Genomic DNA, 24240 nt, shown 5'->3' with positions numbered 1-24240 from the left:
TGACTGCTCTTGTGTTCTTTCTGTATTTCATTTTAAAGAGAACGTAGGCCAAGAAGATTCTCAGCTCAACCTACCACTACAAGGTACTTCGTTTTTTAATGCTGCTGACCCTTCTGAATTCACTTCTATGTGAAATAAATGAAAAAAACCCCAACCTTGAAGCAAAAGGCTAATTAAGAAAGTACACAGAACTAACAGGGCATCTCATCCTATACTAACCATTGGCTTTCTACAAGACATACACCTTTCTACAGAAAGTAACAGAAGTCAGAAAGTCCCCAGGCCAGGCCTGGCTGCAGAAATCTTTATCACACTGCCTACCTTAGAGTTTTTTCCTGCCAGCCATTTTACCATATTAACGCTAAATATCTTCTCTCTGAGCAACTTTAACATTTGGGGACTAAAAGCTAGCTCTTCAGATTGTGAGACTGATATCTCTGGGACACTTGAGTCTGGCCCACTAAAAAAAGGAAGAGATACCAGAAGGAAATGTGTTGGTTATCAAGTTAGCTTATTCCTGAGGCCATCTTCCACCTTCCTCACCCACACTGGAACTTTTGAGACATGTTTGTCAGTTGAGTTGTGCTTATTGATGAGTATATAAAACTATAAAGAAGCCTCTGAGGAAAAGGAATGAAAATCCAGACACTGACAAAATAATTCAGACTGCCTGTTGTTGTAGTTTGTCACCTTTTGATAGGTGGACAAATATACCAGGGAACTTGGTGCTTTTCCTGCTTTAAGGGAAGGCAGGCTGCAGGAAAAGCAGGCTGCAGATGAAGCAGACAGCAATCAAGGGAACCAGATGATCCAAAAGGGGCGGGGATTGCAGGATATAAGCCCAGGGCCTGAGCTGGGCAGGCATCTGACCTGGAAGCCATGTAGAGAAGAGCTGCAGCAAGGCTCCTGACTATCTGCTGACTAAGCTTGAGCAGATAAGACCTGTGGTTTAGAGATAGAGAATGCAGGGGTGGTGGGGGCCAAGGCCAAGGAGAAGGGCCATGGCTGCAGAGCTAGGAGAGCAGGCAGGGCTCGCAAACCCATAACCAGCAAAGAGGAATCAGGGCCAGGGGGCCCACAGCCTGCGGGGGGAAAGAACCAGCAGGGCCAAGGGGCCCACAGTCCATGGGGGGGTGGAGTCTGTTGGAGGTAATGAGCCCTGAGCCCAGGACAGGGGGGGAAATGCAAGCCTAAACCCAGGAGGGGTTAAGATTGTCCAGTCAAGTCAATCTCTCATCCATGGGCCCTCAGGCCTAGTGTAAACTCCAATCAATGTGGGCCTCTAAACCTGGAATGGTCTCTGTCACTGTTGGAGCTTCCAGCCCCAGTGTCCTGGCCCCTTCTGGCCTTGGGCCTCTGTACTTCAAACATGGGGCTTAATACCCCATGATGGGTAACATCTGCAAGGGTTAGGCATTAGGGCTATGCGAAGCTTCAGTTGCTGATTCGATTAGGTGGAGATTCAGCCTGATTCAGCGGCCGAATCTCCAAACTCGAATCGAACCAGGAGACCCTTTAAGCTCTCCAAATCGAATTGGAACACTTCAAATTGATTCAGAGAGATTAGATGATTCGGACATAGATACAGCTTTAAAAGTTTTTCTACATACCTCAAGGTACCAGCAGGCTCATGAACGCTGAGATGGTGGGGTGGATAGAGCATCCCATGGGAGCACGGGGGGGGGGGGGGAAGTCTCCCGCGTGCTCGGCAGTGGACACGTAAGTGGACCAGAAGCACTTCCAGTCCACTTCTGGGTCCACCATGGAGGGCGCAGGGGACCCCCCTCCCACCGCCTGGCTCAGTGACTGCTGCCTCCTGGGTCTGGGGAGCCACCCAGGGTCCCCCCCGTGGCCGATCACCGAGCCAGGGGGGACATAGGGGTGGGTCCCCCACGCTCAGCAGAGGCCCCAGAAGTGGACCAGAAGTACTTTCGGTCCACTTCCAGGTCCACCACCAAGCACACAGGGATCCCCCGCGCTCCTGTGGGACACTCCATCTGCCCCACCATCTCAGCATTCATGAACCATGCCTGGTACCTTGAGGTATGTAGAAAAAACATTTAAAGCTGTGTCTATGGCCGAATTGCTGATTCTCCGAATCAGCACAGAATCTTGAGATTCAGCTTCGCCTCCATCAAATCGGGACAGCGATCCAAATCAATGAATCTAATCACCGTGCTCTGAATTGGGCCAAATCTGAATTGAATATGGCCCACTTCACACCCTATACTGGGCATGGCTAAAAGGGGAAATTAGGAGGCCACATAGCTATCCCTTAAGGTGATGAGCAGTGATACCTGTATTCACAATTGTGAGATCTCACTTCGGGAGCCCTGAGGCAGCCTCCCTTTTTCTGAAAACATAATTATATCAAGGCATGCAGGCAAGTGGAAGGGTATATAGCCCAAAGAAATTAAAGGTGACAGGGACTGAGGGGAAATTCTATGGGCATCCTAGCCACCCCTGGGGCAGGACCCCATTACACAAGGCACTCAGCCTGGACTGAAGGATGTAAAGGAGTTGTTTTTTTTTTGTACTTAAATTCACTATCATTCTTACACAAAGGCTTGCAGTATAATAGTGAAAGCAAGGTTATTCAAAAATGTCTCTGAATAGACAGTGGTTTGGTTTTGTTGTAGATAATAAAGGACAGCTGTCAAGAAAGTGAATGAGTGGAGTGGGAGGAAGAAAAATATGGCAAATTAAAATGATAATTAAAAGGTTTTTATTAAATATCTGAACAATGACCTATACTTTAATATTGACATCACTGTCTAATGCAGTAAATGCAACCTATATTTAAATATGGACATTACCTGTAATGCACTAAATGCAACAATTAATTATCATGAAAAAAACCCACTATGCAATACATAAGATGCACTTGTGTCTTTAAAGTGACGTTCTCCAGGACGGCACAAGAACTATAGCTTCATAGAGTTTATCAGATTTATCTAATTTTCTGTAATGTGCTCATGGGCTTAACATACACGTGAAGAAAAGTTATCAAAAAATGAAGTTGCTGTTTATACTCCTGCTGTCAGTCAAATAGATATTGATTCAAAGCCACAGTTTCATTCTCTTTATCTAATCAAAATAATGAAATAGTTCATAGGTGGCTGTAGGATTACATCTACTTGACTGACAGGATAGATGTAATCACAGCAAGAAAGCTTCTTAATCACTGCTGATTAATTTCGTCTGTAATATCTGAAATGGGCTTTCTGGAATTATGAAACATTCTCTTACATAAGAAACTACTGTTTTTGCTATGGGTTTTTTTTTTGTTTCATTTATTTAGCTATTTAATAAGAGAAACATACTAACATCTAATTGTTCCTGATTCAAGTTTCTAATTCAGGTACAAATGTGAGGGTGTATGGTGATCAGCAGGGATCCTGGTTCTCTCTTATTTAAACAAATCGCAATTTTTGGTTAAAAAAGTAACCCCAAATCCACATTTTTCTGTGATTAAAATGAACCCATTAATATAGATAGAAATATATAGTGATGTTTCATTTTAATCACTGGAAGATTCGGATTTGAAGTTACTTTTTTAACTAAAAATTAAGGATTTTTTTAAATTGGAGAAAACCAGGATTCCTGGTGATCAGGTAGAGCAGGTGGGAGTTAATATGCTTCCTCCCTGATTTCCCTCCTGATTCACACTCAGAAGGCTTGAACGTACAGGGGAAGGTTAGCTTCACCTGATATGGGATATGGTCTTCCACATTCTTTCTGGTGAAAGCCAATGAAGAATTTCCCAGCTCTTTGTTTGTGATGCAGTAGGAAACACACCCTGGTAACAATCATGGAGTAGGCCATGGTCGCCCAGATGCATTAACACACAACTACTACCATCCTCATGAACACATCTTGACATTTAAGCAACCTTGTACATAACTGGCTAGTTTCCCCACCTTCCCGCTTGCCCTAATGTAACACCAAGGAGGACCAGGCTGTCTGTATTTGAACTCACTGGTCATATCCATTTCCACCTAAAGATTGTCTTCATAGAGCTTTACCAAAAATGAAAAAGGAACTGTGGGGACAGTTTTCTATACTTTTCTTTATGGAGCCTGGACATTGGGCATTTTCTGCATTCTAGTTTTTAATAAATACTACAGGGCAAAGAAATGTTTGAGTCATGCTGTGTATAGCTACATATGATATTTCCAATTTGTATTACAAGAGGCAAGGGATTAAAGCAATGAAAAGAGAGCTAATGGAATATCCTGTTGACCTGTACCATAATTCATTTCAATCAAAAAGGATTACTATTCAAGTAATTTGATGACATAACAATCCATTGTTTAGTTCACACAAACATTTGGGGTTTATAAAATCTTAGATGCACAAACGAACAGTAACTATAAAAGGGCAAGTAGACGAACTCATTTTATGAAATATCTTGGAAGATCATAATCATCATCCTTACACTGTGGTCAGCCCGCTGGTTTTTCTGTATCAAAGCAAACTTTGCCCCTGTTCAATACAACAGTTAAATTTTAGATAAGTTTAACTAAAGCAAGCTCTGCTTTAAAACAAGATCAACTGGTAATTGCAATTTCTTCTTATTCGGGACAAATGAGTCCAAAGGCAAATTTTACAGGTGCAGTTTAGGGCAATGAGTCTCTTAATTTTTTTTTTTAGACTCAAGGCGCTCCTCATTAGACTCACGGTACCACTCAAAAAAATGCCGTTTCCCATAGGTTTCACTTGTTGCTTGACTAAAGAAAAATAATATAGCAATTTTTCTGTTGCAAAGAACTCAGAAAGATCACCCCAGATCAGAAATGTTTTTGAGTCTCTAGCTGTGATTCTCAATCTTTTTAAGCTTGACACATACCCTGACAGGCTTGAGGCATCCCTTAGAAAATGCCAGCTCTCAAATGGAAAAAGCCAGTTTTCATATTTTTTTCACTATATAAAAATAACAGAACAATTGTTCTTTTGCAAAGTACCCAAAGACCAGAGCAGGGCTGAATATTTTTAACACTATGGATTCCTATTTGAAATCTCCGAGTTTACCTTGTGAATCATATTAGCACTGTTAGGTGTGTAAACATTGCACGACACCCTGCAACACCCTTGAAAGTATCTCAAGGCACCTCAGGATGCCATGGCACTTTGGTTGCAGCAGTACCCTTCCAAGCACTCAAAGTTCATACTGAATTTATTATTATGGCTTCCACCATCTATCTACCTTACTGAATGCATTATTAGCAGTCTTCTCCTAAGCATACTACTCATATCACAGGTTCTACATTTTCCTGTTCTGGACTTTTTAGCAGTTTTTAATAATTCTCCTCCATCTGCCTTTTGAGGGTTTTCATAATATCACCCTCCTACTACTCTCATTGTTTGTTCAGTATCTCCTTTGTTGGTTTCACCTGCTTCACATATTGACATGATTTAGCTATATTTATATCCCAATATAATGCAAATTATTTACAGGATAAAGAGGAGGAGGAGGAGCTTCATTGGAAATAACTTACCTTAAATAGGAAACTAGATTATCATTGAAGAAATGGGAACAAGCAAACTGTTATGCTGAAAGTTAAATAATCTTTATAAAAGTCAACTGGATGTAAGCTGCGAATTATTTTTTAACTCATTGCTTACTCCTTCAATTTATACGATATCTTCTTACCTTAGGCTACACAGCCCCCCATCCATCAACAAAGACCTTATTCTAATCTTAGCTAGACAAACAAATGTATAGTAGCTGCAAAGAGGACATTCCAGACTATAACATAATGCCAATCCATTCCAAAAGCATTATTTACTTTAATTTCCTGCATCTGAAATTGCTCATAGGAGGCAGAAAGTCATGAACTTAGAACTGAATCTGGAAATGTAGATGTGTTATCCAGAGCTTCTCCATAAGTCTGCCTTTAAATGAAAATGCTAAATAAAAAGTTGAAAAAAATCATTTAAACAATGATTTTCAGTGTTTCAACACAACTTCTTGGAAAAGCTATTAAGTGAAATGTTGCCATTTCTAAAACGTTTTTACTTTTCCTTCAGCTGAAATAATTTCAGCTAAATTCAACCTTGACCTAATTCTCTTTGGCCTTACCTTCTCGTGGAAACTTTGCAAAACAGATAGAAATCTGGCTTAAGCACTGCCATTTTGATTTGGCAAAAACTACATGAAGAGCAAACCAGTGGAGAAATAGCCTAATGCTGCATTAGATACAATCTTAAAATAAATAAATAAATAAATAAATAAAGCAGGCTCTAACCACTGATTCACCCTTAAATTTTTTCTTTGAATTAAATTAATTGATGTCAGGGAATTCAACTATACATCAACTTTACTTTAATATTATTTTTTTAAAATATAGTTGTGTAGTCTTTTTTAAAGTTCTTATATATGGAAAGGAAGAACAGAACATAATTAATAGGGTGGTGCGAAGCTTCAGTCCCTGATTGGATTCAGCAGAGATTCGGCCTGATTTGGTGGCCAAATCTCCTAATCTGAATTGAATCAAAGGACCCTTTAATGTCTCCGAATCGAATCAGAACCCGCCAAATCCCACAGGAGCACGGGTCCACCAGAGAACGTGCTTGGGCCCCCCCCCCCCGCACCCCTCTGGCTGAGCGACTGGTGCCTCCTGGGTCTGGGGGGGCACCCGAGGTCCCTTCACAACCAATCAGACCCCCAGCATGTTCCCTGGGTTCGCCGCCGAGCACATGGCCCCTCCCCCCCACACTCTTCTTGGGATGCTCCATCCGCCCCAGCATCACAGCATTCACAAGCTGCGCCTGGTACCTCAAGGCACGTAGAAAAAACATTTAAAGCTGTGTCTATGTCCGAATTGCTGATTCTCTGAATCAGCATCGAATCTTTAGATTCGGCCAAATTGAATCAGGCACAGTGATCTGAATCAACTAATTGAATCACTGTCCCCGATTCAGGCCGAATCCGAATCGAATAGGGCCCGCTTCTCACACCCCTAATGATTAGTCCCTTCTGGAAACACTACAGCTTATTGCAGAGGTGGCCAACCCATGACATGCATGCCACAAGCAGCTTGTGTGTGTGGCATGTGGCAGAATGGAAAAGGAGCAGAGAACACAGCAACAGATAGGACAGGGAGCAAACAGCAAAGCAACATATCGGGGTGGGGATGGGTATCAGAGTGGCACTTGGAGAGGGTTCAGGGCTTACCCTTTTGGCATGTCTGCCAAAAAGGTTGGCCACCACTAGCTTATTACATAAATGCCTACTTTAAAGCTTATAAAAAGGTGTATTTTTAGGAAGTCAAACCTGTAGAAAACCCTTACTTTAATTGTCAAGGTACAGTTGAAATTGACAAACTTTAAAAGGCTGAATAGTGACTGATTTTTTTCAGAAGTGAGCACATTTAGGATATGGAGCTGTATAACTCCAGACAAGTCCAGGAACAGATCCAAAAGGTAAGTCTATAATATTTATCATGTTACTATAGAAACTCTGAGTAAGATCATTTCCTTCTGGGATCAAAAAACACATTTTAAATACACTACTATGCTACCAACACAGTTAGCTTTGTCAGACATTTACAATCTAGCTATTGCTGTAATTAAATATATTTAAAATACCCAGTTCCTGAAAATTATTAGCAATATAATTCACTTACAACATTATGTTTTTAAGTGATATTTGTTTACAAGCTTCATTGAAATTTATGGAACTCATGAATAGTAAGAAATATCAACATAAAAAGAGAGATACCAAGACACAGTAGATTTAAGCCATGACTACATGGCAGCTATAAGTCAGCTAGATACATGATGGTGATCCTCCAAACTATTTAGAGTCATATTCCTTCAACAGCCTAGCAATTAAACCCAATGATTAACAAATTTCACAGCTACAGAAACAATACTAAGTCCCATCTACAACTTTTAATCAGCCTCCATGGCATCCAGGAACAGCTGAGTTTTGGTCTAGTTAATCCCCAAGTTGCTGTATTTATGTCTAAAAATATTGTCCGTATAGCTTTTTAGACTCCTGAGACTGAAGAGACCCCAGGAGTTGCCTCTGGGTTTGCATTCTAATCATACCTTCAGTGCACAGATCTCCTATCTAGCCTCACCCCCGACATACGAGAGCCTACTGCCTGAGACTTGTGCTGCTGTCCTCAGACAGAGTTACATAAGCATGTTTCCAGCCTTGTAGATGCTCTAGTTCAGAGTCTTCAGATACTAAATGCAGAACAAATATTTGTGAATACTTCTCCACATATTTCTAACACACTTTTTATGTTAGATAGCATAAGAGGCATACCAATCAGGACAAATACACCAATATACCATACATCCTGTCTATTCCTCAGTTTATTCACCATTCTTGATTATCCTTTGGCGTTACAAATTTTCATCCAGTAAGGAGATAAACAGGAAACAGACAGCAGACAAACCCCACATTCAAAATGGAGTTTATAATATGATACAGAGATACATACAGAGAAATTTGAATCTCAAGAGGAATCCATCTCTTGTACATAGACATATTTCTCAAATCATCACAGAAAAGTTGTTTTACATAAATAAAAATATAGACTTGTCTTTGTATTAGAGAGGTTTCTAATAAATAGGTGTAGATATTTGAATACTAACTAAGGATTTAGCCAGAATGGTTATGGTCAGCTTCCTAGGTTTTCTTTAACAAAATTCAAGGGCAAGTATTTACTTCCCAAAGGGCACTTTAGATTTAAAATATCTACAAAAACTTCACTCATTGTGAACAAATTCATCAGAGATTGATTCTCTGAGTCTTTACTAAAGGCAGTATTCTTGCATCACATAATATGAGTATTACCCCTGCAAGTCAAGTTACCAAGGTCACGCTTCATACAGAAGATGTTTAGGATTAAATATTGTTTTTATATTATAGCTATTCATTATAACTACGTATTTTCATTCTTATGTATTAAGAACGATAGTCAGTTTGAACAAGGGAAACTGATAACCCACGAAAAAAGAAAATACCAAATTACCTCAGATCTTACAATAAGTTTCCTAAATCTCTGAAGCAGGACAGTACTTTTAAAATTTTATTATATGCAGATACAGCATGTCAATCTTAGGTAAATCTTAATATTGCCCCTGTTACTATAAATGAACACTCTAATAACTAAAGTAAAATCTCCCGAGTCCTAAACTAGTACTCTAAGGCTGTGCCCCAACATTCATTTCTACCGGTAGAAAATTTCTACCACTAAAAATGATTTTGGGAGAAGGAACAGTACAGAAACTTTTAGTCTGCAACTGTTCTCTACTCCTTGAGCCTTAACCAAGATTGGGGTGATCCTGGTCTAGGAAAAGGGTGGGCTGCTCCAGTCCTAGCATGCCTAGGGTAAAGCCCCCATTACACTTTTCACTCCAGGGACTCCATTGTGAGAAGTGGGCAGGAAGCTTCCGGGGCTGCTGCTCTGATCTGCTCAAGGTGCCAGGGAGTCAAGCCAATGGAGCAGTGGGGCAAAGCTCCTGTCCACGTCTCAAACCAGGGAACCCAGTGCATGAGGAGCCAACAGAAGAGTTAAGTCACGGGAATGCATGCAGATGATCATTCTCCTGGGAGAAACTTCTCTCTGGTTGGAATCATTTTATTTTTCTCCCAGAACCACCATTTTTGGTCCTGGAGAAACAATACAAACAATTGTACACAAGTGATTTCTACTAAGAGAATGTTGATTCTGAAATTACAATTGTGAAGGAACTGAAAACAGAACAATACCTCTAAAAAAGAGAGCTTGATCCTTCAATACTAAAAAGAATTGCAGAACCACCACGCAGAATTTTGCCCATATTGTTTAAAAGTCATATCATATATGTCAAAACAGCACATCCATTAAGGCTAGAAAGACAATTAAGCATTTGATTATGCTGAAAATTACCTTTGCTAATGGTTATTTACTCTTATATACATCCTATTGAAAAAACAGTACAGTCGCACATGTCATGGCATTCCCAGTTAGAGGTATTATTGCTAGCTTTACTCATACAATCTTGTCTATAGTTTGTAGAACTTAAATCTGAGAGTGTCATTTTATTTGGAATATAAATATATAAATTGGCATGGAAATCCACACAGGTACATTTATCCTCCTAGGGGTAAATTGCAGGGAGCACAGATATCTGTGCACTGCCCTACATGGGAATCTGCAGCACAGTCTGGGTCTTCTGAAAAAATCACAACCACCTCCCTTTATTCAAGTGGCTCAGTGTACTTCCTGCAATATTGAGTCATCAACATCCGCATACTGCTTTTCCATCAGGTTTAACACCTACTTATAGGATAGGTTGTTCAAGATGCACACCTAATGCAGTATGCGGGAAGGAAGAGGAATATAAACTAGTATGTAAACAGACTGGTGATGTGTGGGTGTGTTAATGTCATCAGTGAAACATCTACTTCCTTGTCTAATCCCAAACATGGCATTATTTGACAGCAAGCAGCTCACTTTTAGATCAGCATATCTTGAGATTAATGCCAAATAACAGTTTTTAAAAGCACTTTAAAGTATAACCTCGCTGACTCTACAGACAAAACAACCATTAGCTCTCCATCTCTTATACAGAATTCACCCAGGACACATTTTTTGACAAGAAATTTCAGTCAGAGAAAACCCTGAGGGGACTTTAGTTAAAATATTAAGCTTTATTGTTAGAAAGGGCTATAAAACAATGGCATAAAGTGATACATTTAGCATGCAGAAGAAATTACTGACTACTGATAATCTTATTCCTCTAACATGTATGCAAGTGTTTTTAGGAGTTGCACAAAAGGTTTACTTGTGTATTAGAAACCAATCTAACAGCATCTGTGGCAAGTATCTTGGAGGAGCAGGGTCTTGCTATCCTTCTTGATTAACTGCAGTTCCAGGAAACAATGTCCTATAGTTTTCTACGGTATTGTTTTAACCTTTTGTTTTGCCTTTTTACTTCAATTTATAAAAGGGGATAATTATACTTACCTGCTTCACAAGGGTGTTGCAAGGATTACATTTGGTAAATGTATAAATGGCAAGTAGTTATGATGAATTATGCGCTACACTGAAAAAAATCCAAATGAAAGAATGTTAAGTATCTGACAACATGGTACAGCCTTGCACTGAGAAATTATGGGGCAGTGCCATCTCATGAATAGCACAGCACTAAGAAGCATCCTGCTTCAGAGTAGGAAAATGCCTCACTGCACCCTCCAGAATGTAGGGACAGCACATCTGCCATTACATGCTCTCACAGAATTCCAGTGTTGATCCTGCTCTCAGAGCTAATATATAAAAATGAGGATCAGGTGAGGAATAGCTACGTTTCTGTTTCTTCTCCTTTCTTTGCTCCTCCAGAAAGTTTGTGTGTGTGCGCGCACGCATGTGTGTGCATGCATGTGTTGGGGGGACAGAGAGAGCGAGCGAACTCCTGCCCTACTTTACTGTATTTACTCAAATACAAGACAAGGTTCCCTCCCAATCAGCATGGGGGGAAAGCCCCTTATCTTGTAATCACATACAAGGAAATCCCACTGAATCATAGAATCAAAGAATTTGGGTTAAAAGGGACCTCAGGAGGTCATCTAGTCCAACCCACTGCTCAAAGCAGGACCATCCCCAACTAGATCACCCCAGCCAAAGCTTTGTTTAGTCAAGTCTTAAAAACCCTCTATGGATGGAGATTCTACAACCTCTCTGGGTAACATGTTCCAGTGCTTTTACTACCCTCCTAGTGAGAGAGTTTTTTTCCCTAATATCTAACCTAAACTTCCCTTGCTGCAACTTCAGACCGCTGCTCCTTGTTTTGTCATCTGACACCACTGAGAATAGGCCAACCCCATCCTCTTTGGAACCACCCTTCAAGTAGTTGAAGGATACTATTAAATCCTCTCTGTCATCTCTTCTCCAGATTAAATAAACCCAGTTCCCTTAGCCACTCCTCATAAAGCATGTGCCCAGCCTGCTAACCATTTTCACTATCCTCTGCTGGACTCTCTCCACATCCTTTCTGTAGTTTTGGGGGGGGGGGGAGGAGGAGGAGGGGAGGCAAAACTGGACACAGTACTCCAGATGTGGCCTCACAAGTGCCAAATACAGAGGAAGAATCACTTTCCTTGATCTGCTGGCAATGCTCCTACTAATGCTAATGCAGCCTGAATTGTCATTAGCCTTCTTCACAAGGGCACACTGTTGGCCCATATTCAGCCTACTGTCCACTATAACCCCCAAGTCCTTTTCTTCAGAGCTGCTGCTTAGCCAGTCAGTCCCAGCCTGTAGCAGTGCATGGGATTGTTCTGTCCTAAGTGCGAGACTTTGCACTTGTCCTTATTGAACCTCATAAGATTTTTATTTTGGTCCAATCCTCTAATTTGTCAGGGTCTCTCTGAATCCTAGCTCTACCCTCCAGCATAACTACTATTCCCCCCCAGCTTGATGTCATCTTAAACCTTGCTGAAGGGGCACTCTATTCCATCTTCCATGTCACTGATGAAAATATTGAGCAGGTCTGACCCCTGGGGCATTCCACTAGATTCTGGCTGCCAACTAGACATTGAGCCATTGACTGCTACCCACTGAGCTCAACGATTCAGCCAGTTTTCTGTCCACCTTACAGTCCCTTCATTGAACCCATACTTCTATAGCTTGCTCGAGAGAATGTTGTGGAAGACCATATCAAAAGCCTTGCTAAAGTCAAGGCATACCACATCCACTGGTCTCCCTGCATCCACAGAGCCAATCATCTCATCATAGAAGGGAATCAGTTCGGTTAAGCATGACTTACCCTTGATGAATCCAGGTTGACTGTTCCTAAACACTTTCTTCTCCTACAAGTGCTTAGAAATGGATTCCTTGAGGACCTGCTCCATGATTTTTTCTAAGGACTGAGGTAAGCCTGACTAGTCTGTAGTGCCCTGGATCCTCCTTCTTCCTGTTCTTCAAGATGGGCATTATCTTTGCCCTTTTCCAACTATCTGGCAAAACCAGCATGTTCTCAGCAATGGAAGCCAACTAAGAAGTTGATTAAATGCAGCCAACACTGAGCAGGACTATAAAACATACGGCCCACATAGGCTCCCATCAGTATGTTTGCCCAACTTTTTTTTTTTTTCCTTAAAAACATTTTATTAGAAAACCAGACCGTAACAAAAGGCTCAAAACGACCTCCAAGAGAGGCCTCACAAAGGGATAATACAACACTCCATAGAAAATACTAGATCTGAATAAGACTTACAGTAATGCCTCTTGAGCGCAATCCCCCTTACCACCAACTATTTTTCAAGTCGTGGTGAGCCATGACAGTACACCCAGAAGCTGGGTCAGGTTGCCCTGCACCATATCTGCATATACATTTTCGGAACACCCCAACTTTAGTGCCAAAATCACCCAGTTCCAGACAGAAAAGGGGGCTAATTAGCACATGGATCCTTTGGGGTGCGGTGGGGCAGGGCATATCAGTGAGCAACACTGAAATGTGGGATCACCACGGCTTGCAATGCTGTTGACTGTGGGGAGCTCAGCCCAAAGAATGTGGTAAATCAAGAGCTTCTGACTTTGGACTAATATCATGCATATTTTGTACTACATACATGCAGGTGCCAAAGTGCTGTTCAAAAGTATGTTAATGGAGTACCTATGCTAAAACTTGCAGCAGTTTCAAGGAAAGGTAACATGCATCAATTTTGGATAAGCTAGGTGCATGGGTACTATATGCAATTTCCTACAGCCATGTTTATATTCAAAGTTATTGTTTTTAAATGTGTTCCTTACTTCCATGTGCTTAGGGAAAACAGGGTCTGACAATAAAGAGAGGAGAAAGGGGCTGCCAAGAGAAAAGGTTGGGGGGAAGCATAGAGAAAAGATTTATTCCCTCCTGTCGCAGGGCACCTCGGTGCTCTGCTCCTAGAGTGGAAACTGCCAGGGAGAGAGAGCCCTGGCAGAACATAACAAGCACAGCTGCGGGTTGCTGGGGCAACTAATGTGAGTCAGCTGGCCAGAAGGGGGCAGGGCCTGGCCCTCAAAGCCCAGGGCTGAGGCCAGGCTGGCAGTTCTCTGCCAGTGGCCAGGGAGGCAGGAGCTCCTGGAGCTAGAATGCGAGCTTTGCAAGAACCGCTCTAGCTGAGTGAAGGATGGCAGCTCTGAGAGGTTTGAGCACCGTGGTTTAGCCAGATGGCTTTGAATTGAGTTATAGCCAGGAGGCTCGAGTTTATGTTTGCTTCTGATATTACACCGGTGGTTTGGGTGAGGCTATAGGGGTTGGAGGAGGCCTCATAAAGGGCCCCACGGAGGTGTGGGGGCCCTAGCACCAGTCAGGGCGCAGCGCCAGTGAGGGTGCAGTGTTCTCAAGGGGGAACCCCAGTGGTATGGGAACCCCGGCGCCAGTGAGGGCGCAACTTGCGGGGTACGTAGACCCCAGCCCCAGAGAGGGGCAGCTTTGAGAAGCCCCAGCGCGGGCACGACGAGCCCCAGAGAGGGGGCCATATTATTAGGAAGCCCAGTGCGGGCGCGGTGAGCCTCTGAAACAGGGCTAGTGCTGCAGAAAACCCCGGAGCAGGGTGGAGTGCTGCGGTGGCCCCCGGTTAGAGGGGGTAGTGGTGCGGTGAGCCCTGGGAGAAGGGGGTAGCAGCGCGGTGGGCCCGAGAGTCAGGGGTCGTTGCCGAGAAGTCCCCAGAGTGGGCGCAGAGAGCCCCAGATGGGGGGCTGTATTTTAGAAGCCCGAGTTCGGGCAATATTACAGGGAAAGCCCCAGGAGGGGGCACTATTGCAAAGGCCCCAGACAGGGGGCGACACTACAGAGAAGGCCCCAGAGAGGGGCAACGTTACAGGGAGGCCCCGAGTGGGCTCGGAGAGCCCAAGAGAGGGCAGCCCAGAAGAGGAGGCCCCAGAGAGCGGGGCAAGAGTACGTAGAGGAGGCCCGAGAGACGGGCCGTGTACATATAGAGAGACATACTAGCGTCTATCCCATCAGCGGGGCTTGGGGCGTGGTATTAGGGGTTGGTAGGAGCCATGTGTAGCCCATAAGGCTAGGGTGCCTGGGGAGCACCCATCATACTGGGAGACCCCCAGGGGGTCCGGGAACACACGGGGACAGAGGTCCCAGCTAACCGTGCCCAGGGAGTCGTAAGGCAGCCTCCCAACTTTATCTAACCAAAGACGTGGCGAGTGAGAATTTGAGGGTGCCCTTGGGCCGACTTGGCATGGTGAGGGGGCCATAAGGAGATCACGGCCCTCCTGAAGGACCCCGCCATGACACCTCCCCCTCAACTTATTTTCCCTGCTGTAGCAGTGGAAAGGGGACAAATTTAAGAAAAACCTCCAATAATTAGATTCTATACCTGGACAATTATAATAAATTTATACATTTTCCATTTATAGAGTCTAATTATTGGGAGGTCATCTTATATTCAAGTAAATATAGTAGTCTCATTTGTATGGACCAACCAGAAACTCACTTTATAAAATTAATTTAGGCCACAAAGCATAGTGTTCAGAAGTTTAGCTCCTGGAATTCTGTAACCCAGGGACATAGCAAGACTGAAATCAGTGCCAGGGCTTTATAGCAGGTATTTTTAAAAGCTACTTAAAGGAAATAGATAGGAAGGAGGGTACAGCCAATACACCTCTACTGATTCAACAGGCATTTGGCTTGGCATTTTGCCACTAAAGGATATGGATCAGACAAGACATTTTGTAAACAAAGGTTAAAAGGAATTCATTTCATCTTCAAGACCTACCATGACGCCTACTGTATCTACACTGCAGCCTACTGTAATACAAAAAAAAAAACAAAGTGGAATTCATTGTTTGTTTTTTTTAACTTGCCTTTTATGATCCAGGTTATGCCCAAATCCTGTATGATGCCCAATAGCAAGGGACCAAGCATGATTAGACCTGCTCAGGTCCCTTCCAACCCTACCAACTATGAAAATATGACAACACTGATAAAAATGCTGGCACCTCCCTACTGGAGTGGCTAGCTCACTTGCCACCATATTTTCAGTTACATTTGTCCGAGACTACTTAGGGTAAAGCAGCTAAGGTATACCCAGCTCTGTTGCCATCTAACACTGGACTATAGTACCAGCATACCTACTATAACTTCACAGCACCCATCTACTTCACTGCAAAACTGCACTAGAAGACTTAGAACTGCAGGGCAGATTTTCTCTTATAACCACTTTCATACAGACAAATTTAATCAAGCTGGGAAAAAATCTATTCCATGGATTGCAATACTAGTACAGGATATAAACTTAGAAATACACAACCTGATTCTCATTTACATATTGGCAGTGTAAATGGATATGATGCCAATCCAAATCAGACTCATATCCTTGTAAGCTCTCCTGGACATACCTGGAAAAACAGTACACAACAAAATGGTAAACACTGAGCCTCCTAAATGGGCTCCCCATTCCTAACACTGCCAGAGCTGCACTTGTTTTAAATCAAGAAGGGAAAAGTGCTAATAAGTCCTACTGGAAGTACACTCTGACAATCCTTTTCTGGGTAAGTCACTTAAAACAGTGGTTCTCACACTGCAGTCTGATGGCAATGGTGCTCTGTAGAGCTCCTATCACAGATGTGAAGTATACACAACTGAAACAAAAGGGGGTCTCAGCATACTATCAAGTTTTAATTGGTCATGCAGTAGACTGCAAGCAGAGTAGTGTCATATTGCCAGAGATAACTGGTATGCCTGTTTGAACTAATCAACACAAAATGAAGCCAGCCTATTGAAAAAGCTTCTTGGATACCATTTCAACCATGATAACATTTGCTAATAACAATAAAATAAGAAGGATATCAAAATGAAAGTAAACCCCAAATACACACTGCCAACGCAAAAGAATAGAATCCATACTGCAATGAGACTGACAGAAATTAGAGCTGTAAAAACAGGCAAAGGCAAGATATTAGCTATGATGATTAAATATCAAGTTTTATACCTGGAATGAAGAAAGAAACTGTCCAGAAACAAAGAAAGTTGACATAACCTTTCAGCCACACTCAACAATGAGTGCAATTATTTTCATCTGATCACCTTGCCAGGCTAGTGATAATTATGCCATTTTTTCATTTAACCAGGCACAGAAATTTCCTCGGGAAAGGTGTGGCAACAAAACTGGAAATTCAAGAGAGGGGCTGATATCTCTCTCTATCTCACTTTCAAGAATCCCTAACTTTGTTCTTACTGCAGGAAGCTAAAAGACAGCATTGCAACAACAAATACAAAAGACAGTTAATATGCTACAGTGAAAATAGACAACATTTAAAGCTTACGTAGTTCGCTTTTAAAAGATGACAAAGTTACAATATTGACAAAAAACAATTAACCTGTATGCAAATTACTTTAATAAATAAAAAGGAACAATTCCAGGCAGACTCTTGACAACTTCATTTTGTGCATGGAGTTTTAAATGGGTACAACATTGTAACATTTCCCTCCAAATGACACTAACTCAAGGTTTCCCAGTAACTAAACTACTACCCTATTTTATATGTAGATCACATACTTCGGAAAAACGGTATGAAACTCGTATGCCTTTCTGAGATACAGCACTTTCATTAGCTTTAATAAATCTAACTACCCAGCCAAAACGTTAAATTTAACAGCCAGATATTTCTTTCATTCTTTTTTTTTTGTTTTAAGCTGTAGGGGAAAATGAACTGACACAAAATATACGAAAAGACTTCATGCAAGTTAGCGGCATATTAAGACTTAAAATTATGCCGTTCATTGTGCCTTTTCTAACTGTAAGCAGAAGTATTTGTTGTGAGTGGAGATAAACTTTCATGCTAGCTGTGTATTACTACACTTTTGATTTTCTGCTGGTGAAGTGGTTTTGAAACCAACCATTTTCACTTTTTTTAGCTTGCATTCTGGTTAGGTGGTTTCCACTATATGAGTGCCTATTGTCTGTACTATCTTAAACCAGGGCCATCCAATAGGAGGCTGGTGGGCCACATCCAACCCACCATGGGATAACATGTAATCCCTGGGCTCCTGCCTAGGCATCATTGCTCCCATTTACTCCAGCTGCTTGACGGGAGTAGCTGGGGTCTCTGGAGCAAGACAGCATGGCAGGAGGCCTGGTGAGCTTGCTGCCCATGCAGCAGCGGCAGGGAGGCTCGTGTGGAAGACTCACACTGCTTGCATAGCAGTAGTGGGACAGTGGAGTGGGAATCACCCAAAGTCATTGAGGTGCAGAGGCTCACATAGCAATGGTAGTAGGGGGCTCATGCAGCTCACATGGAGATAAGGCACCCATGCAGTGTGCAGCTACACAGCCTACAGTGCTCAGAAAATGGACAGCCTGTTTTGGACAGATCTTGATCTTTGTTCCCTTTCATAGTAATTAGCTTGTATCCCAAAGACTCCTGAAATGACATTTGAAGCATTTAAAATGCCTCTGAAGTGCTTCAAAGGGTAAGGTGGACACATGTGCCGAAGTACTGCACAAGTAACCTTGAAGGAAACAACTATCTTGCCTTCATAATTTGCTTTGCTCCCCACATGGTGGGGAAGTGGAACCACAAGTCACTGCGCCCCAGTGGCTGGAGAGCACACTGCTGTATGCAGCCATGATGATTTTGAAGTGCTCCATCCAGGGAGCTGCACCTCTGTCCAGAGCTGCACTCTGAAGCATTTCAAATGTTTCATATATTCCTACCCTCAGCCCTGCAAAGTAAGTACTACATTTCAGTGGAGAAATATAAGGCTCCCCATGGCACAAGCAAGCAATATTGACAGCCTATTATAGGTAATGCAATGCATGTGAAAACTTTTAACAGGTTGCTTTCAGGGAACAATGTTAAATCAATTGACCCCTTTTGATTTTCAGAACTACCACTCAATTAGCAGGGCATTTCCAGTTATTAAAAGGGTTTTTTAAATCAATTTCCTATCTAAGCTGTTGAATTCTGCAATCACATCAAAATTAAAACACCATCTGACAGGGCTAGCTTTTATTATAACAGCCTATACAATATATAGAAAAAATTAATTGATATTTCTAAATTGACAATATGCTGGTAGGTCTTGCCATCTAATAACTGTTTTAAAAAAAAATAAAACAACACAGAATCATAGAAATATAGAGCTAGAAGGGACCTTGAAAAGTCACCATAATAGGTTCAAGTATAAGCAAACCATTCCTAGTAAATATTTGCCTAACTTATTTGTAAAAACCATCAGTGGTCGAGATTCCACATCCTTCCTAGGTAATGCATTCCAGTGCTGGAGGAACAACATGAAGATCTGATCTACCTCTTTAGAAGATACCATTTCAAGTTGTGTTTCAGCAAAGCATATGTTTCAGTATATGGAGAACCAATTAATTTCAACATATTAAGCACTTCTTCCCAACTCTACATTCTGAAAAAAATGTACAACTTTGCACATAACTCATGTGAAAAATTTATTTAAAACAATTAATTCAATAAACTGGTAAAATATGAAATGAATCATTAGATAGCTTAAGCCTGGTATTAATTCATGCTTACTGGATTTTTTTTTAAAGTAATCCTCTGTGGTACAAAAAATTGGCTTTATCAATGCTGGTTGTTATGAACAGTACCCCATTCTCAAAAAAATGTATTTATGAATTCTTTGCAAAAGTATGAATTCTATGCCAAGAGAAAGAAACCTTGGTTAAGCCAAACATGTGACCAGGTTAAGCCACCATGTGACCAGATATGGAGTATGGGCAGACATTTAGTTTGTAATATTGCTTACCTCCTCAGGCCACTTTTCACAAGTAAATTACTTAAATGACTAACATTAACAAAACAAATTTTATAGATAACTATGGCATAAACTCATATAGAGATGGTTTCCTCAGTTAGGCTGGCTGGTATAATATGTGGTCTCTACTTGTAGCCAATGTTAAGCTGCATTTAGTTTTATCATTTTATATTTGCATTAACTTTTTATTATTTTATATGAATGCATGTTTCTTTTCAGACAATAATGTTCACACCTAAGAGGGACAATGCCTCTTTGAAAGAGTAGTCACCAAGAATTCACATCTATAGTGATTATGTAAAGTAGCCCGCCAAAAGGTTGGGTGTATACCCGACCTCAGGCTCATCCACAAATAAACAATGACAGTCTGTATCAGGTGTAACCAAGATGCAGCCCATGAGAGCATTCTGTGGAACCACACCATCCAGCCCACACAGCTCCCCATGGGTCCAGAAGTCTGACAGCAGGGTAACAGTGCCAATTAACGCTGCTGCCCCTTGTCCTACCACCACGTTTACAGATCCATGGCAAGCTCTGTGGACAGACCCCATGACACTCATCCAGCCTACAGACTGTGCCCTGCACCGCTTAGGCCTGCAGGGCTGGATGAGTCAGGCAGCACTTGTCTACATCTCAAAAGGGAAAGGTATTAATGGAGGATAGGGGAGTAGTCTTCTATCCAAATAGTCTCTGATGTGAAATAAGAGGCACTCTCTCTGATGTGGCATTAGTAATCTTTATGGTTGCAGGGATTTAAATTTGTCCTAGTTATAATTTGATCAGGAAAGATACCTGACATGGCAAATGGATACACATCTGGGGCAGGAAGTTATATACGTAATATATGCTTTGAAAGAATTCAATGAAAGTATTCAGATGAGCAGATAAGAATGAGTACTTAAGAAGCTGCTTTAGAAGTAAGTTTTGATCTAAGAATTCTTGGACATGGAGATAATTTCATTAATGAAAAGCTGAGTAGGGTAAGTTAATATGTTTACTTGTAGAAAATCCTGACATGGTCAGAGTGCTAGCAGCTGTAAAATCAAATATTGTTCTTGTAGTTTTATTTGTTATTCATCTTCTATGTATTTCAATATATGGTTACTGAATTTTAAAGTTTATCTTGTTTATGTAATAAATCTTGTTGCTATTTCTTATACATAACTGATTGTCTGTGGGAAGTGTGATTTCAGAGCAGCTGGCAAACAGGCCAGTCACTCCTGTGGGAGCCAGGACCTATAATTTCTTACACAAGCCAGACATAGGTATGATTTTTCAAGTTGGCAAAATCTACTGTATTAGAACTGTCAAGACATGGGTGAGAGAGGTGAAGTTGAGACACCAAAGTGAAGAGCTGGCCCCCATGGCACATCTCAGCTTGTTCCCAGTAGTCAAGCAGCAGACTGCAGGGAGGTTTGGGGCTAAAGGACACCCCTAAAAGGTGCAAGTGCACCCTGCTTGCATCACTATGACACACTGTAGCAACACAATGGTAAAATCAAACCAATTTGGAAGTCTGAGTATATAGATGGCAGCAAGGTATCATAGAATCACTTCCCCTTTACACTGTGGTAAAGGAATTCCACATAATTCTCCCTGGTCTTTATATTTTCTTCCATTAGGATATAGCTGCCCAAGCTCAAGCAACCACTAGATACTTCCTTATTTCTCTCCTTGTTTACCCCTGCCTTCCCCGCCCTGTAATCCCTCTCTTCATTTCTTGCCACTATAACTTGAAGCAAGGAAGTGTACACAGCTGAACTATACTGAGGATTGGAATACATAGATAGAATCTTTCTGAATGAATTGAAAATGAACTAGGATTATTTAGTAACACATTTCTCCTTGTTCCTGCTCTTCCAGAGTATTATTTCAGAAAAAAACAGCAGGAGAGAAATCCACAAGCAATGAGGGATTTCATTTTCACTGTGCATAATATATAGCCTGGGCTCAATGTCTTCTTTAGGTAAAATTCCTGCTCTACTGACTTCAGTAAGATGCTGGAAGATAAAGACTGATTTCCATTTGTTGCACTAGGATTACAACGAGATAATTTGTATGCAACAAGTATAAGCAGTTACTTAAGTCTCTCTCCTAGAGAATAAACAATAGTTTGTTTTTTTTCTAAGAAGGTGAAAGAAAACAGAACCATAGCAAAAGAAAACATTTTTGGAAACTATGAATAAACTTTTCAATCTACCAACTCAGGTTCCTCCCGTTACACTTGCCTTTGGGGACAACAAAATTCCTGGGGATGCAACACAGAGCCTTGCACCTGGGATTGGTTTGATTTGCTTTGTTTTGGGTGCATGTTTTTTTGAAGGATTCTGTCAATGACTGAAAACAAAATCAACTTCAAGTGACCAAAGATTCTTCAATACAGAATATTGTTTTACTCTGTTTCTGTACGTCAGAGCAAGGAACTGAATCTATTGAATCCCTATCAAAGTGATTTTAAAAATATTTATTAAAAAAGAAAACAATTACAATTATTTACCAAATAACTGAATGCAAATATGCATATTTACACACTGAAATAAAGTGTTCTGTGCCAAACATATCCAGTTGTAAAATACATAAAACCCAGATGTGGATGGGGCAAGACACTCGAGTTTGCTTGTTAAACATTTTGTTGCTATTCTAACAGGATAATCAAAATAAAGAAAAAAATAATCTAACCTCAACCTTTCTTCTTCTTTCTTCCGAAGGCTGAAATCTCTTTGGACCACCTGAAGTACGTGTTCTGCTTCCTCCTCAGTCAAGCCAGAAAGATCTAGTTTTCTCCCCATTGTTTGCTCTATCCTGAATATGAACAATTAAAAGATACCTGAAAGCACAAAAGGCAACAAAAAACAGAGTGAACAGCCTGAAAATACTGCATGATTTCAAAGACCTCACAGAATCAAACACACACTTAAAACAAACAAGTGTGGTTTTTAACATCAGAGAAGAGTACCCCCTCTGTATTTAGCTTATTATAACATCTCTATGCCACTAAAAGAAGTTTCTATAGTCTTCAATCAACGTTGACTTCAAAAAGTAATAAAATAAGTGATTTTCAAAACCAAGCAAATTTATTCATACTATTTAACAAAACTACATATAAGAAGTGTACTACACTGACCAAATGGAAATGAAATTTAGAAATGATAATTTATATGCCACAACAAAAAAATCAAACTCATTGTTTGCAGACTTTGGAAGCCAACAAAATACAACTGTATTTCCCTGAAAATACAGGGGTTTAAATGGCATGGTGATCTCCAAAAGGCTCTGGAATTGCTCGCCCTCCTTGACTAAACATCTACAATCACAGGCTTGGTCTTAGTCTTTCTAGGAACTGGTACAAAGCTTTTATATCTGCCCACAGCAAAAATTTGTTTGTACCAACTCTAAATTTAAAATGTCTGACAAAGAGAGAAGACAACTTACCCCCATGTAACAAATAACATTAAAGTTCATTACTAAATTAACTTTATTAGTGTTGTTTAAGACTAGAAAATTGAACAAGAAAAATAAGTACATGTCTGAAGAAAGAGAAACTGGAACAAAGAGTATCTTTAGCGGATAACACTAAACAAAATCATGAACCCCTGCTGGGAATCTGCATTACAATTTAAAATAAAATAGTGGGAAGACTTGTAAAATCATAAGTTAAGTAAATATCCCAATACAAATGGGGTTGCACAAAGAACAGAGAAGGGAAACATAAAATATCTGAAGTATGAATGCCAGAACTTTTGCAGAAGTGGATATAAATAATATAATTAAAACTGAAACAGGAATACAAACAACAGATTCAAATTAAAACAGTAAAAACAACAGATTTACTGGAAAACAATGCGCAGTAATTGTAAATGTACAACTTCTGAAATCAACAAAAGATTTTGCCAGCGTCTCATTCCAAAACTCCAAAGATGGAAACTACTACTGCTGTGGGGCGAGGTGCTGGCACAGTCAGCAGCCAGGGGGTTCATGCAGACCCTGCCCCTGCTGAAGCTGCTGCCTTTCTTCCTGCTGTATTTACCATTGCCAATTGGCAATGAATCTTGGCAGCAATCAGTGACAGAGATGAGCAGCAATGACTGTAGTAGCGGGGCGTGGTCCTTGCACCCAGCTGCTGCTTCATTAACTGTTGGCTGCTGGATGTGCCAACACCCTTCCCCATCAGCAGAAGTCATACCTTTAATGGGGGTGGAGAGGTGTGCGGCTGAGACTGACGTGGGGATCAGGACTAAATCTGTCAGCAGCATGGCAGAGATGATTAAGGGGATTGAGGGAAGTGTAGAAATCACCCAGGAAAGGGAATCAGCAACCCATGGCAGCAACTGACTCACAAGCAGCAGCCTGCCATTACTAAAAAGGTTGTCGATCCCTGACCTACAATGATGTAATTGATATGGAGAAGAGGGTAGCAGAACTCAGAGAACTGCATATAGCAAAGGTTAGCAACCTGCAGACCGCAGGCAGAATCTGGCCTGCAAAGCCATTTGATCCTGTTGATGGACT

The 24240-nt window shown here is 41.2% G+C and overlaps 1 protein-coding gene across 2 annotated transcripts in view; it reads right to left on the bottom strand.

The window, feature by feature from the left end:
- Positions 1-24240, bottom strand: part of MYRIP (myosin VIIA and Rab interacting protein) — a 419729-nt gene that overhangs the window by 382029 nt on the left and 13460 nt on the right. For both annotated transcript variants that reach the window (XM_019483500.2, XM_014602610.3), the window contains exon 2: positions 22411-22558. In XM_019483500.2, the coding sequence (XP_019339045.1) occupies positions 22411-22520 (110 nt within the window). In that variant the 5' untranslated portion in view covers positions 22521-22558. The remainder of the gene's footprint in view (positions 1-22410; positions 22559-24240) is intronic.

This window comes from Alligator mississippiensis, chromosome 5, assembly GCF_030867095.1.
Source record: "Alligator mississippiensis isolate rAllMis1 chromosome 5, rAllMis1, whole genome shotgun sequence".
NCBI classification, from domain to species: Eukaryota; Metazoa; Chordata; order Crocodylia; family Alligatoridae; genus Alligator; species Alligator mississippiensis.
Note: the sequence above shows the minus strand (reverse complement) of the source record. Positions and strands in the feature narration are given on the sequence as shown.